Source organism: Engystomops pustulosus, chromosome 4 (genome assembly GCF_040894005.1).
Source record: "Engystomops pustulosus chromosome 4, aEngPut4.maternal, whole genome shotgun sequence".
NCBI lineage: Eukaryota > Metazoa > Chordata > Amphibia > Anura > Leptodactylidae > Engystomops > Engystomops pustulosus.
In genome coordinates this window covers 59362305-59379666 of record NC_092414.1, presented here as the reverse complement: position 1 = coordinate 59379666, position 17362 = coordinate 59362305, and the positions used below count along the sequence as shown (strand labels likewise).

At 42.0% G+C, this 17362-nt stretch overlaps 1 protein-coding gene across 1 annotated transcript in view; it reads right to left on the bottom strand.

Moving 5' to 3' along the window:
* Positions 1 to 12394: 12394 nt before the first annotated feature.
* F12 (coagulation factor XII) overlaps positions 12395 to 17362 on the bottom strand; it is a 49752-nt gene continuing 44784 nt past the window's right edge. The window contains exons 12-14 of the mRNA XM_072146025.1: positions 16658 to 16798; positions 16424 to 16572; positions 12395 to 12698 (exon numbers count right to left, since the gene is read on the bottom strand). Of these exons, the coding sequence (XP_072002126.1) occupies positions 12543 to 12698; positions 16424 to 16572; positions 16658 to 16798 (446 nt within the window). The 3' untranslated portion in view covers positions 12395 to 12542. The remainder of the gene's footprint in view (positions 12699 to 16423; positions 16573 to 16657; positions 16799 to 17362) is intronic.

Genomic DNA, 17362 nt, shown 5'->3' with positions numbered 1-17362 from the left:
ACTAAAGGAACTTTGAAAATTAATGTCAACTAATTAATAAATGTCATATTGCTGCTCAATCTAGTGGTCACTCAATATGGTGCTAAAGAAATGTTGAAAATGAATGTCATATTTTGTGGCTGTGTCATATTTAGACTACCGTAGATATTTTCTGTCAGATCGGTGAAACGTTCTTGGACGTTCACGCTGGATGCTCCGAGAGTATTCAGACATAAACCCACAGTTATAAAAACAAGGTACTCATTGCATCAATATTTCCTAAACTAGAGATGCTAGAGAGAAATTGGGGGCATTTTCAGAATCTGCAGCTCAAAAATTAATCAAGTGAAAAAAAACAGACACCACAAAGCTAATTGTTCCACAGTAGTTCCTTACAGGGTCTTGCTATGGGTAGCTTGGACCAATTGGCTGGAAACTGGAAGCACGACATAGTCTATTTTATTAAATTATTTCAAAGGAATATGTCAGATGATTCGTGCCTACCAATTGATTTTTACCACACTTATTATTATTATTATTATTATTATATAAAGAAAACTATTAATTCCATGGGGCTGTACAAGCGATAAGGGATTCATATATATTATCTTATGACAAGAAAAAATGCAAGAATAAATACAAAAAATTACAGCTATCAGGAAACAAATGGGAGGATGACCCTGACCGCGAGGGCTCACAATCTATATGGGAGGGAAGATGGAGACACAAGATGAGGGTCCACAATCTATATGGGAGGGAAGATGGAGACACAAGATGAGGGTCCACAATCTATATGGGAGGGAAGATGGAAACACAACGTGAGGGCTCACAATCTATATGGGAGGGAAGATGGAGACGCAAGGTGAGGGCTCACAATCTATATGGGAGGGAAGATGGAGACACAAGATGAGGGTCCACAATCTATATGGGAGGGAAGATGGAGACACAAGATGAGGGTCCACAATCTATATGGGAGGGAAGATGGAGACACAAGGTGAGGGCTCACAATCTATATGGGAGGGAAGATGGAGACGCAAGGTGAGGGCTCACAATCTATATGGGAGGGAAGATGGAGACACAAGATGAGGGTCCACAATCTATATGGGAGGGAAGATGGAGACACAAGGTGAGGGCTCACAATCTATATGGGAGGGAAGATGGAGACGCAAGGTGAGGGCTCACAATCTATATGGGAGGGAAGATGGAGACACAAGATGAGGGTCCACAATCTATATGGGAGGGAAGATGGAGACACAAGGTGAGGGCTCACAATCTATATGGGAGGGAAGATGGAGTCACAAGGTGAGGGCTCACAATCTATATGGGAGGGAAGATGGAGACACAAGATGAGGGTCCACAATCTATATGGGAGGGAAGATGGAGACACAAGATGAGGGTCCACAATCTATATGGGAGGGAAGATGGAGACACAACGTGAGGGCTCACAATCTATATGGGAGGGAAGATGGAGACGCAAGGTGAGGGCTCACAATCTATATGGGAGGGAAGATGGAGACACAAGATGAGGGTCCACAATCTATATGGGAGGGAAGATGGAGACACAAGATGAGGGTCCACAATCTATATGGGAGGGAAGATGGAGACACAAGGTGAGGGCTCACAATCTATATGGGAGGGAAGATGGAGACGCAAGGTGAGGGCTCACAATCTATATGGGAGGGAAGATGGAGACACAAGATGAGGGTCCACAATCTATATGGGAGGGAAGATGGAGACACAAGGTGAGGGCTCACAATCTATATGGGAGGGAAGATGGAGACGCAAGGTGAGGGCTCACAATCTATATGGGAGGGAAGATGGAGACACAAGATGAGGGTCCACAATCTATATGGGAGGGAAGATGGAGACACAAGGTGAGGGCTCACAATCTATATGGGAGGGAAGATGGAGTCACAAGGTGAGGGCTCACAATCTATATGGGAGGGAAGATGGAGACACAAGATGAGGGTCCACAATCTATATGGGAGGGAAGATGGAGACACAAGATGAGGGTCCACAATCTATATGGGAGGGAAGATGGAGACACAAGGTGAGGGCTCACAATCTATATGGAAGGGAAGATAGAGACGCAAGGTGAGCGCTCACAATCTATATGGGAGGGAAGATGGAGACACAAGATGAGGGTCCACAATCTATATGGGAGGGAAGATGGAGACGCAAGGTGAGCGCTCACAATCTATATGGGAGGGAAGATGGAGACGCAAGGTGAGGGCTCACAATCTATATGGGAGGGAAGATGGAGACGCAAGGTGAGGGCTCACAATCTATATGGGAGGGAAGATGGAGACGCAAGGTGAGCGCTCACAATCTATATGGGAGGGAAGATGGAGACACAAGATGAGGGTCCACAATCTATATGGGAGGGAATATGGAGACACGAGGTGAGGGCTCACAATCTATATGGGAGGGAAGATGGAGGCGCAAGGTGAGGGCTCACAATCTATATGGGAGGGAAGATGGAGACACAAGATGAGGGTCCACAATCTATATGGGAGGGAAGATGGAGACACAAGATGAGGGTCCACAATCTATATGGGAGGGAAGATGGAGACACAAGGTGAGGGCTCACAATCTATATGGGAGGGAAGATGGAGACGCAAGGTGAGGGCTCACAATCTATATGGGAGGGAAGATGGAGACACAAGATGAGGGTCCACAATCTATATGGGAGGGAAGATGGAGACACAAGGTGAGGGCTCACAATCTATATGGGAGGGAAGATGGAGACGCAAGGTGAGGGCTCACAATCTATATGGGAGGGAAGATGGAGACACAAGGTGAGGGCTCACAATCTATATGGGAGGGAAGATGGAGTCACAAGGTGAGGGCTCACAATCTATATGGGAGGGAAGATGGAGACACAAGATGAGGGTCCACAATCTATATGGGAGGGAAGATGGAGACACAAGATGAGGGTCCACAATCTATATGGGAGGGAAGATGGAGACACAAGGTGAGGGCTCACAATCTATATGGAAGGGAAGATAGAGACGCAAGGTGAGCGCTCACAATCTATATGGGAGGGAAGATGGAGACACAAGATGAGGGTCCACAATCTATATGGGAGGGAAGATGGAGACGCAAGGTGAGCGCTCACAATCAATATGGGAGGGAAGATGGAGACGCAAGGTGAGGGCTCACAATCTATATGGGAGGGAAGATGGAGAAGCAAGGTGAGGGCTCACAATCTATATGGGAGGGAAGATGGAGACGCAAGGTGAGCGCTCACAATCTATATGGGAGGGAAGATGGAGACACAAGATGAGGGTCCACAATCTATATGGGAGGGAATATGGAGACACGAGATGAGGACTCACAATCTATCACATCTACAAAGATTTTGTATGTTCTCTCCATGTTTGAGTGGGTTTTCTCCGGGTCCTCAGGTTTCCGCCCACACTCCAAAACATACTGGTAGGTTGATTAGATTGTGAGACCCATGTGGACAGGGACTGATCTGGCAAGCTCTGTGCAGCGCTGCATAATCTGTGTGCGCTATTATTATTTGTATTATTACGGATGGAGGTCATAGATAACAAATATTAGCAGATTACCACATTCATGGTGCCTGGATCTATGAGTAAGTGGTTAATCATGCTGGATTGTGATGGTAGATGGACTGTGCAAACTGTGGGTGTTATAGGTTGGAGGGATGTTTTCTCTGAAATATCCTAGCAAAGTGGGTCTCGGTTGTCAGAATGTGATAATGTCTTTCAGTGGTAATAGAATGTGAATGAGGAAATGTAGGTAAAAGTTGGGAAAATGGAGTAGAAGGACTAACAAAGAGACAGAGTATGTAGAAATGATAAGAAAAGTATTGGAGTGATGGATAGATACTAGAGATGTATTGCTACTCATTGCTAATCTGCAGAGGAGGAGTAGCATTGCTAATCTGAGATTTGTACAGAATTACAGTTTGCTAATTGGGGTAAATTCTGGAGAGTTTATTTTGGTAAGAATGTAAGTATTTCCTGAGCATGTCAGAAATAAAGACAAATGACCTAAAGGCTTATCTGGTGCTCTTGTCCTGCCTGCAATCTTTTTGATAGTCGCTGTCAGTAATCGTATTGTCATCTTTCCATGAAATGATGGATTAGTGGGAATTTGCTGTTCCTTTAAGTTATTTATATTTGATTATGTAAAGTGGCACTTTGTATATTACATTTGTAAACAAAGTAAATGTGCAATTCATCTAGTCACAGTATGTTGTCACTGCCCTGAATAGATGTGATGATAGAAATATTCGCCCGCAGAGTGAGAAGTCTCATTTTATATTAAACATCTGGCATCCTATTATTTCGTTCCTGCCAACAGCACCTCATAAAATGACAATGGTGAAAACATAACCCAGCACAATGCTGCAGCGAGCAGATAATACGTGGTACACAAAGACATTGCTCCATTCATTCATTCATTCCTGCCAAAACTTCTCACTCACTTGTTTTATACAAGAGAATGTTAGCAAAATAGCTGAAGAGCAAGAATGACTCACCGTGCATCAAGCAATATGTTCCTGTACTAAAGTAGAGAGCGCTCCCTCAAAATTGGGCTTCGTTTTGACATTTTTCTAGAAAGAGGGATCTCTACTTTTGACAGTTATGTAAAATCAGCTGTGGACCTACATCTGGGGCCCTTCTATTCATGGGTCCCCCAACCCTTGAGAGGCTCAGCTGTTCTCAGAACTCCCAATGAAGTAGATAAGTAAAATGGGCCCCCACCTCTTTACCAGGTTGATAAAGTTGTAATTCTCTACAATTAGACTCATCCTGTAGCCCTGTATTAAAGAGGTTGTCCACTTTAGGTATATTCTAGCAATTAATTGATTATGGTTTGTGTAGACGAACGTTATACATATATCCAATATACTTTCTGTATCGATCATTTACAATTTTCCAGATCTCTTCTTGCTGTCCTGCAGTAGAAAACTTCATTCTTTATTTCCTGTAGAAAAACACCGGTCCATGGTCATGTGATATTACATAGGTGCAGGGCTCGTTATATCAAACTGTAATCAGACGTGTGCGACATCACAAGACCATGCACCGGTGTTTATCTACAGGAAGTAAAAAGTGAAATTTCCTGTTGCATGACAGCAAGAAGAGATCTAGAAAACGGTAAATAATTGATACAGAAAGTATATTGGAAATTTGTATAACTTTTCTATACACAAACAATATAAATTATTTTCTGTAATGTGCCAAAAGTGGACAACCCCCTTTAAAGGGGTATTCCCATTTTGGCAAATTAATGTTACTGTTTGTATGATGAAAAATAATACAATTTTACAATATACTTTCTGTATCAATTCTTCATAGTTTTCTAGATCTCTTCTTGCTGTCATTCTATAGAAAGCTTCTATTTTTACTTCCAGTGGACAGAAATCCGACCATGGTCACACAGGTGTGCGGCTCATTAGTATCATACAGAGTAATCGGAGATGTGTGATATAACAAGACGTGCACCTGTGTGACCCTGGTCAGATTTCAGTCCACTGCAAATAAACAATGAAGCTTTCTATAAAATGACAGCAAGCAGAGATCTAGAAAACCACAAGGAATTGATACAGAAAGTATATGTCAGGCACTAGGGGTAGTGGAAGTACTGGACCACTGCGAACTATGACGTAAGCCGACACCTGGGAGCAGAACCTAAGTGGTAACCAGTTTTCACCAGAGACCAGATGATGAGCTCCTCCCAGCAGATAACGCCACTCCTCCGGAGTCAAAGTGGTACCCGGTTTTCACCAGAGCCCAGATGATGAGCTCCTCCCAGCAGATAACGCCACTCCTCCGGAGTCTAAGTGGTACCCGGTTTTCACCAGAGCCCAGATGATGAGCTCCTCCCAGCAGATAACGCCACTCCTCCGGAGTCTAAGTGGTACCCGGTTTTCACCAGAGCCCGCCGCAGAGCGGGTTAGACAAGCTGCGGCGTGGTACCACCAGGTCGTTCCTCAGGCGTGACTTGTCTGCAGTGGCGCCCAAAGTTGAGGTACAGGAACGGCAGTCAATCTTGAGGTCAAAGTCCAGGCACAGGGTCAGGGCAGGCGGCAGAGATGCAACGTCAGGGTCCAATCCGGGGTCAGCAACAGGAGGTCCAAGCAGATGGGTACAGGAACACAGCACACAGGACAGCAGCACGGAGGAACACTGGTACACAGGATAGCAGCACGGAGGAACACTGGTACACAGGATAGCAGCACGGAGGAACACTGGTACACGGGAACACGGAGGAAGTCAGGTAACACAGGAACACTCAGGAACGCAGGAGACACAGGAACGCAGGAGACACTGGAACGCAGGAAAATCGCAATAGAGCTTTCCCTCAGGCTGTGAGGCACAAAGATCCGGCAGGGTGTGATGGGAGAGGCAGGTATAAATAGCCTCATGGGAAATGGCCAGCGCCAATTAATTGCGCGCTGGCCCTTTAAATTTTCTAAAGCTGCCATGCGCGCACCCTAAGACACGGGGACGAGCGCACACGGAGCAAGGCCAGGACTCGGGAGCGGGGACAGGTATGAGGCGCTGGCGCTGTGCCTGCAGGGAGCGAGGGGCACGGTTGAGCCCGCAACCCACGATATAGGTTGCGGGACCACCCGTGACAAACACAAGGTATCATGGGAACCAGTGATGGGTCTTTCATGAACAATCTGGCTGCATGAGCCGGCTCTTTCAGGTGAATGGCAGCTCTTGGCTGATTACTCACTTTACCCCACCCCTAGTATATAAACCACACCCCTTTTAACCCACAAAAATCGGAATAACAGTGGAGTGGAGATGACTGGATAGCCATCTGAAAATGGTTATTACATGGGAAGCCGTTTAGGACACAGAAGAGCTGGCTTTTATTAGTGAGCTGAGCCTAATGATCCAGCTCACTACAAAAAGCCAGACTTCTTATCATTAATGGAAACTAAGGGCAGCTTGTAATCAACTCAGCAAAGACAGGGAGAGAATAGTCTCCTATACCTCACTGAGGATGATTTCTGACTAGTAGCTTCATAACAGAAAAATTAAATAACTATAAAAAAGGGTGGCCAATGTTCAGGGTTTTTTTTTATCAAAACTGCCTTATGGTAAGAAGTATAATAATGATATAAGTATAATAATATAGGCTCTTTTCGTGAATATCGTTTTCTACAATCCACTGATTAAACTTTCCCAATAAGGTTGTCTTAAGTTTCTGTGTATATTTTCCCTTGTCCTGTGCTGTATTTCTTTCCATCTATCATCGTTTGTCCTTATAAGGACACTATACACATGAGGATGGTGACCCAATGAACTTAATATGTAACAACACTATGCTCAAGATTTTATCTGACACTAATGCTTGTTATGTACATCAGCAAACTATGAGAACACTACTTGAACTACCTGAACTTGTAGCATACATAGGCTGCTAAAAAGGCAGACTGTCATTATGTACAATCACAGCAGAAAAAAAATGAGGGCACATTTTGTAATCCCATTCAAGATTTACACAGTGTAAATTTATACCAGACAGTCGTAAACTTTGTCCAAGACTGGATAATAAATCTGCATGATAAATCGTGTTATACAGTTAGATCCCATAGTCTATCACCTGTTAGCTACCATACTGTCCATCTGTATCGTAATTATGCACCATAATTCTCCATTGTTATTAAATGACTGCTCAGTGGTCTCTTAGCAGGATAATAGGGGGGTAACATTTGTGCATTTTTTTCCTTTGTTTTTATTGTGTTACTGGTTCCTGGGTTCTACTCTTTAACAATTAGGCACTCACCTGAATTTTGAACAATTAAATGAAAAGGTGCAGCTAAACGTCATAATGTTTTGCTGTCTTCTTTTCACCTGATCCTGCTAATGGAAATCATGTGTCCAAAAAAACTGTGCAAAAAATGTTCAAAGTCACGCCCACTTTTTTAAACAGAACATTTAAAAGATGAAGCGTGGTACCACCAGGTCGTTCCTCAGGCGTGACTTGTCTGCAGTGGCGGCCAAGGTCGAGGTACAGGGACAGCAGACAATATCGTGGTCAAAGTCCAGGCACAAGGTCAGGGCAGGCGGCAGAGATGCAACATTAGAGTCCGATCCGGGGTCAGCAACAGGAGGTCCAAGCAGATGGGTACGGGAACACAGCACACAGGACAGCAGCACAGAGGAACACTGTTACATAGGAACACGGAGGAGCTCAGGTAACACTGGAACACGGAGGGACTCAGGAACGCAGGAGACACTGGAACACAGGAACGCAGGCAAATCGCAGAAGAGCTTTCTCTCAAGCTGTGAGGCACAAAGATCCGGCAAGGCAGTAATGAAGGTGCCGGCTTTTAAAGGGGAAGTTCAGCCAGCGCACCAATTAATGATGAGCTGGCCCTTTAAATTTCCTGGAAGTGCCCAAAGAGACAGGGACGCGCGCGCGCGGAGCTTGGCAGGGAATCAGCCGCGGGGAATGGTAAGCTGCGCCTAAAAAAAGCACTACGGGATATGATGGCGCTAAATACATTTTTAAAAGTTATAATTAATATGATCATCAATAAAGGGCGTAAAATTTCACCCCAGTTGGATTTGCGATAGAAAGTGGAGCAACATATCAAGAGAGAAGTTTTACTAAAGGTAGGTTTCCAATTTTTTTTTTTATCACACACGTCTATGTAGGGTGACAAAAAACATGCTTACATTATCTTTTTTATTTTTACAGGGATCATTGAGCAGAATAAACAATGCATTATGTTTATAGTTTAGGTTTCAGTGATTTTACTAAGCACTCCTAGTACTAGTACGGCACTGAGCCGATGCTGGTTCAGCTTTGCACCGGGGCTGAGCCAGCATCGGGAATCACGTTAATCTACTGCTGACATCGCTCTGTAACACGGTTGGAGTGAGTTCCGATAAGCGCCCCCACAGCATTTTAAGGGGGTGCCGATCATTGCTATCGCAACAGGGGAAAAAGGCTGGGCTGCCAGGGCTGTCCATAGGGCAAAAAATCTACAATTTTGACATCATCATTTTCCAAGTAGTTATAAAAGGTGTCTGGAATTAAGCCTTATTGTTAATCCTGGTTGTTATGACAATCCAACATTGTCACAGAGACAATTATAAACTATACAGTTCCAACTTACATACAAATTCAACTTAAGAACAAATCTATGGAACCTATCTTGTACGTATTCCATACCGTGTACTGGGAAACTGCAAAAAAATTCCAAATCCAGAGAAACTAATGAAAAAACACATTTGCGCCATCTTCTTTATGTCTTTGTTTTTACAGCTTTCATTTTGCGTCCAAATGACACCTCCTCTTTATTCTTTGGGCCGGTACAATCACAGAGATACTAAATACTGTATACAGACAGTCCCCTACTAAACCCCTTCCCGACATTTGACGTACTATTACTGCATGGTGGGAGGTGCGTTCCCGCAATATGCAGTAATAGTACGTCATGCATCTGGCGTCCATTAAGAAGCCGGCGTCAGAGGCTGCGGGTGTCGGCTATATATTATAGCCAACACCCACCTCTAACACCCGCGACCGTGGCGTGTCAGGGGCATTTAACAGGGAATCGGACCCCCCGCGCCGCTTACCGGGGGGGTCCTTGGCTTCGATCTCCTTCCGAGGAGCAGCATGCTCAGTGTGTCACATAATACAGTGTAATACATCTGTATTACACTGTATTGGTTGAAGAATAGCTTGAACAAGCGATCAGTGGATCGCTTGTTCAAGCCAACCTGTAAAAGTAAAGAAAAAAAGTTAAAAACATTCTTTTTAATAAAAAGAATTAATTAAATAAAGTTAAAGTCCCCTAAACACAAACATTCCCTATACACATCTAATAAAGTAAAAAAAAATGAAAATCACCAAAAAACCCCCACATATTTGGTATCTCCGCGTCCATAACAATCAGTACAATAAGTCAAAAACATTATTGGACCCGTACGGTGAACGCCGTAAAAACAAAACCCGAAAAACTCACCAAAAATGTAAATTCCCTTTACAAAAATGTTCCAAAAAGTGATCAAAAAAAGTTATGTGCACCAAAATGGTACCACTGAAAAGGACAACTCACTTATTTTAACCAACACTGGGTCTTTACTGTAAGAGCAATGAGACTATGGAACTCTGCTGCCGGAGGTTGTGATGATGGACTCTATGTACATTCAGGAGAGGCAAATATCACGGTTTATGGGGAAAAAAACATTGGTTTAATTTTTATAGATTGGACTTGATGGACCTGCGTCTTTTTCCAATTCTGTATACTATGATACAGGAACAGACCCAGATGAGAGGTGTTCCTCAGGGGACTGTATTCTTAATGTACCAAGGCTTTATGTGCCAGTCCCAGTTAAGGGTTTATCAGCAACAAAAAAAATTGAAATAAAAAGTAATGATAACATGTTCCCCAAAGAGTATTAATTGTAAGATAAAATTAAAGAACTGTTAAAAAATAAAATAAAGCAATAACAGATTGTTGTTTTAAAACCCACACCCGAAGGTTATCTGCACACTGCAGTATTTAACCCATGTGCTCATAGCCTAAAGGTGCACATACAAAATTTCTATGCAGAAATTCCCTATAACTGATAAAAATATAAATAAACAGTAAAAATCATAACCATGTTAGGTATTTCCATGTCCCAAAATTTCTGATGTATCAAAATGTATTAACAGTTATTCTCAGCATTTAACCCTATAACCGAAAATAGCACCCAAAGTCAAAAATGCCACTTTTTGGCCATTTGACAAAATATGAAAAATTTCATAAAAAGTGATCAAAAGGCCATATAGGTCTAAAAAAGGTAGCATTGAAAATGACATCAGAACTCACAAAAAATGACACCACCCACAGCTCCGTACACTGAAGTATGAAAAAGTTATTAGCGCCAGAAGACGGCAAAATGAAGAATTAGTTTTTTCTACGGGAGGTTTTAATTTTTGTAATTTATGAAAATATTATAAAACCTATATAAATCTGGTATCTCCGTGATCGCACCGACCCAAAGAATAACATAGACATGTCATTTGGGGCGCACAGTGACATAAAATCCAAGCCCACAACAAAACATGCGTTTTTCCATCATTTTCACTGCATTCTGAATTTTTTTTTTCCCGCTTCCCAGTACACGGCATGGAATATTAAATGCTTTGCAGTGCAATATGTTACGCATAAAAAGCCCATACACAGCTCTTTACATGGAATAACAAAAAAAGTAATAGACAATTGAAGGTGGGGAGTGAAAAAGGAGAATGCAAAAGGGCCTGGTCGTAAGGGGTTAAGGAAAAAAAAAATACTTAAATGTGATCTGAAAAAAAAAAGGATGTTTTACTAAAAATGAAGCAAACATTATGGATGCAGGGTACATATTCCTTAACTTATTACAATCAGAAGGGTTATGCTTTGGCACCACCTAGTGGAAGGATTTGGAATTAAGAAGAAAATATAGCAGCATGAGCAGAATTTGAACCTCTCAAGGAATATTGTGAAGATCTTGGAAGAAATGTTAGCTCTCTAACCTCCAGGGGCCAGGTACGGATGCCACGTCTGCACATTCTTCATAATAAATTGATTAAATTAAAATAACATATCTCTCGAACTGTGCATCCTGTTCACTGTTGTATAGTTTATTTTTATCCCTTCAACTACACATGTGCTTTTTATTACAGTATTTTTCAGACTATAACGCACACAATAAATAATTTGATTTACTCAGAAATCAAAGGTGCGCCTAATAGTCCAGTGCGCCTTATATATGAACCATACTTACAGACAACAGCTGCCTTGAACTGTGCACAGGTCTGCCACCTGCTAGTCATTCATCCTTATAATCAGGCGCGCCTTATAATCCGGACGCCTTATATATGAACCAAGACGTTTCAGCAGGCATTTATTGATGGTGTGCCTTATAATCCGGTGCACCTTATAGTCCAAAAAATACAGAACATGTCTTACCCAACAGTCAATACTTACATGTATACGATTTTACTATATTCCAGATATGGATTATTATCTTGATGATCATCAGGGTTTGATGTTGGAGGTTTTCCCATTATGAATGAAGAAGCAGGTTGTGCATAATGATGCCGATCAGCTCTACTAGAACTGCTGGAAATAACCCGGTACAGGTCTAAGCTTAAATAACTGGGCCCAAGCATTTAAACATGACCCCTGTGCTCAATGACAGGTCAGGTTTGTGCATTACGTCTGTATTAGATCATGTTGATATAAGAATACTCCTTTCATGTGCATCTGATTCCATTTCATGTATATAAGTAATATATGCTGCATTATTTTAGGTTAGAGAGTCTAAATTTTAACTGCGAAAACATCCAAAGTTAAAACTGTTGTACCCTGAGATCACTATTGGTTAATAGTCCACTGTCTGTATACACTGAAGGACACAGGCATTACAACACAATAGAAGGCAAATATTTCATTTTTATTGAAACATAATCTTGTTCCGTTCTTCAGAAATCTCAATATGACACAAAATAATATAGATTGAGATATATTGAATTAGCAGAATAAAAATAAGCTACTGTGAATTGTGACTCCTTGTTGTTCTCCCTTAGCTGATGTTGGTTAAGATCCAGTTGATGTAGTTGGATACATCAGTATATACTCCAGGCTTATTCTCTTCTGCACAACCAATTCCCCAGCTTACAATACCAAATACATTAACTTTGCCATCCACTTCACATACCAGGGGCCCTCCGGAATCTCCCTATAGGGAAAAACGGAAGTAACTTGGTTAGTAATTATCCTATAATTTACAGGCATAATGAATAAACATATTGAAACTGTTCCTTTAAGGGCAGGGTACATAATCTTTATCGGTCTGAGGGTTGCATTGTCATAGTGTTAAATTTCAAGAGGCTGAACTAGTAACTAGAATCCTAGATGCATCACCAACCACAGTATAGCACACAAATCCAGAAATATACATAATAATAATGGACCCCAGAGTAGACTGTAATAATAAAAGAGGGACCCCAGAGCAGACAATAATAATATGGGAGACTGCAGAGCTAAGATTTATAATATAAGAGAGTCTCCAGAGCACAGAATAATAGTGGAAACCCCTGAGCAGACAATAATAATAATAGTGGAAACCCCTGAGCAGACAGTACGAATAGTGGAAACCCCCGAGCAGACAATAAGAATAGTGGGAACCCCTGAGCAGACAATAATGATAGTGGAAACCCCTGAGCAGACAATAAGAATAGTGGGAACCCCTGAGCAGGTAATAATAATAGTGGGAACCCCTGAGCAGACAATAAGAATAGTGGAAACCCTTGAGAAGACAATAATAATAGTGGAAACCCCTGAGCAGGTAATAATAATAGTGGGAACCCCTGAGCAGGTAATAATAATAGTGGGAACCCCTGAGCAGACAATAATGATAGTGGAAACCCCTGAGCAGACAATAATGATAGTGGAAACCCCTGAGCAGACAATAAGAATAGTGGAAACCCTTGAGCAGACAACAATAATAGTGGAAACCCCTGAGCAGACAATAATAATAGTGGAAACCCCTGAGCAGACAATAATAATCGTGGAAACCCCTGAGCAGGTAATAATAATAGTGGGAACCCCTGAGCAGACAATAAGAATAGTGGAAACCCTTGAGCAGACAACAATAATAGTGGAAACCCCTGAGCAGACAATAATAATAGTGGAAACCCCTGAGCAGACAATAATAATCGTGGAAACCCCTGAGCAGGTAATAATAATAGTGGGAACCCCTGAGCAGGTGATAATAATAGTGGGAACCCCTGAGCAGACAATAATAATAGTGGAAACCCCTGAGCAGACAATAATAATAATAGTGGAAACCCCTGAGCAGACAATAAGAATAGTAGAAACCCCTGAGCAGACAATAATAACAGTGGAAACCTCTGATCAGACAATAAGAATAGTGGAAACCCCTGAGCAGACAATAAGAATAGTGGAAACCCCTGAGCAGGTAATAATAATAGTGGAAACCCCTGAGCAGACAATGATAATAATAGTGGGAACCCCTGAGCAGACAATAAGAATAGTGGAAACCCCTGAGCAGACAATAAGAATAGTGGAAACCCCTGAGCAGGTAATAATAATAGTGGAAACCCCTGAGCAGACAATAAGAATAGTGGAAACCCCTGAGCAGGTAATAAGAATAGTGGAAACCCTTGAGCAGACAATAATAATAGTGGGAACCCCTGAGCAGGTGATAATAATAGTGGGAACCCCTGAGCAGACAATAAGAATAGTAGAAACCCCTGAGCAGACAATAATAATAGTGGGAAGCCCTGAGCAGACAATAATAATAGTGGAAACCCCTGAGCAGACAATAAGAATAGTGGAAACCCTTGAGCAGACAATAATAATAGTGGAAACCCCTGAGCAGACAATAATAATAGTGGGAACCCCTGAGCAGACAATAATAATAGTGGGAACCCCTGAGCAGACAATAATAATAATAGTGGGAACCCCTGAGCAGACAATAAGAATAGTAGAAACCCCTGAGCAGACAATAATAATAGTGGGAACCCCTGAGCAGACAATAATAATAATAGTGGGAACCCTTGAGCAGACAATAATAATAATAGTGGAAACCCCTGAGCAGACAATAATAATAGTGGAAACCCCTGAGCAGACAATAATAATAATAGTGGAAACCCTTGAGCAGACAATAATAACAGTGGAAACCCCTGAGCAGACAATAATAATAATAGTGGAAACCCTTGAGCAGACAATAATAACAGTGGAAACCTCTGAGCAGACAATAATAATAATAGTGGGAACCCCTGAGCAGACAATAATAATAGTGGAAACCCCTGAGCAGACAATAAGAATAGTGGAAAGCCTTGAGCAGACAATAATAATAGTGGGAACCCCTGAGCAGACAATAATAATAGTGGGAACCCCTGAGCAGACAATAAGAATAGTAGAAACCCCTGAGCAGACAATAATAATAGTGGGAACCCCTGAGCAGACAATAATAATAATAGTGGGAACCCCTGAGCAGACAATAATAATAGTGGAAACCCCTGAGCAGACAATAATAATAGTGGAAACCCCTGAGCAGACAATAATAATAGTGGAAACCCCTGAGCAGACAATAATAATAATAGTGGGAACCCCTGAGCAGACAATAATAATAGTGGGAACCCCTGAGCAGACAATAATTATAGTGGAAACCCCTGAGCAGACAATAAGAATAGTGGAAACCCCTGAGCAGGTAATAATAATAGTGGAAACCCCTGAGCAGACAATAATAATCGTGGAAACCCTTGAGCAGACAATAATAATCGTGGAAACCCCTGAGCAGACAATAAGAATAGTGGAAACTGGGGAGCATACAAAAATAATGGAAACTTAACTGCTCTTTCTCCCGGGGGGACCTGTGAGTTGTCAGTGTCTAGGGGACAGCCAAATATTGGAACTTAATGGGGGAGATTTATTAATCTGTCTATGTAAAAAAAAAACTGGAGTAATTTGCACATTCATATAAGGCTTAAGCCCATTTTTAGGCAATTTTCCGACTAGTCCAAAAAGGGGTGTGTCCCTGTAACTAGGGAGCGTGACTGGACAGAAACTAGACCAAATAATAGAAGTTGCAGACTCGCCAGTCTTATACTGCACTAGATTAATCATCTACCGCAGAGAGAACTGTCTAATCTGCACTGGTCTAAAGACCGACACATTAATACATCTCCCCCTATATGTATAATAACTAGAATGTCTTAAAGGGAACCTGTCATCAGAAGTTGGTCTATAAACCACTACCACTATGTCTAGCAGCTTTAAACCTTCCTGATCAGGTTTCTTTCATGGCCTGACATGGTTCCATCATCCACAAATCAACTTTGTAGATAGATGTAAATTAGTTGTATAAAGTCAAGCAGGTGGAGAGTTTAACATGGAAGTTCAGCTCTCCCCGTCTCAGAACGCCTCCTCCTCTGTGATTGACATCATGCATCAGACTTCTGGGGAGCTGGTTAGTGATTTCTCTGGGTGCAGGACAATCAATTAAAGAGAAGGCTTTCAGAGGCAAGGAGAGCTTGACTTAAGTTTTAAAATCTCTGCCTCCTTGACTTTATGCAACCAATTTATACTCACTTCGCTGCTTGACAACATACTGGTAGTGGTTTATTATTAGGTCAATTTCTACTGACAGGTTCCCTTTAAATTACACCAGATTATTTTTTGATAAATCTAGTACAGTTTTACTGTCAAATCTTAGTTTGTGCTATTTTTGCCTAATCTGACAATGTGTGCAGACAATGTGACATGTTAAGGGATGTTTAACACAAGTTTTTGGCAGAAGAAGAGGACTATGGAGGAAGCTCTGCATATAGTCATGCTATGCATCCTTAACTCATCACTATTTTGTGCCATTGTATATTTGGCACTAATTGTGTTTCCCTGCCAAAACACAGCTATATGAATGGGTTTTTCACTCACCTGGCACGCATCAACACCTCCTTCCAGGAAGCCAGCACACGTCATCCCAGGTAATATCTTATCACCATGGACAGTGGCGGCCTGACAAACTGAATTAGGGATGACTGGAACGTGCGCTTCCTGCAGAAAAAGTGCATAATGATCGGCTTCTGCAGATACAAAAGAGGAAACAAGCATAAGCACAAGGGAGATTCTGCAGATGCTTTATGGCTGTAACATCAGTCATCTCCTTACCCTCGTACTGATGGCCCCAGCCAACCACTTCGCAATGCTGGGCACTTGCAGCGTTTTTGCCGGCTTCTGGTAGACAGGCAGGCTGCACAAATTTTGAGAACTCCGCACAAGTACCTTTTACATCCTGTAATTTCAGTAAAGCTGAATACGAAAAAATACAGTCAATATAAGTTATTAAAGTGTAAAATGATTATTCTCTTAGTATTTTATGCAATTAAGGAATTCACCCCAAGCAAAAGGAAATCACCCCAGTACCAGTTGTGGATTATAACATTTTGGCCCAGGGCCCAGGGCCCACGCCTCCTAGGTGGCCCATGACCACCCAAACCACCCACCAAATTTTAAACTGAGAAGGACCTTCACCCATAAAATCCTCGTACATATGTTCCTGCTCTCAATACAAATATATGCAAGAGCCATTTGAGACCTTTGAAGGTTCTCTAAAGGTCATGAAACCGCAGATAGAAGGCAGGCAGAAGGGACGGGACGCATCATCTATTCCCCAAAAAGCGTCAGACATGTAGGGACTATAATATTCATACAGCCCAGGGTCCATGGTGGTCTTAGTCTGCCCCTCCCCAGTGGTAATCACAAATATAGAAACTGTATATAAATAAAGTGAAGTCCTTCTACACAAGCTCAACCATCAAGCAGTGATAAATGCCCACACCATTAGCAGTAATCTTCACTTCTCTTTGGGAATGA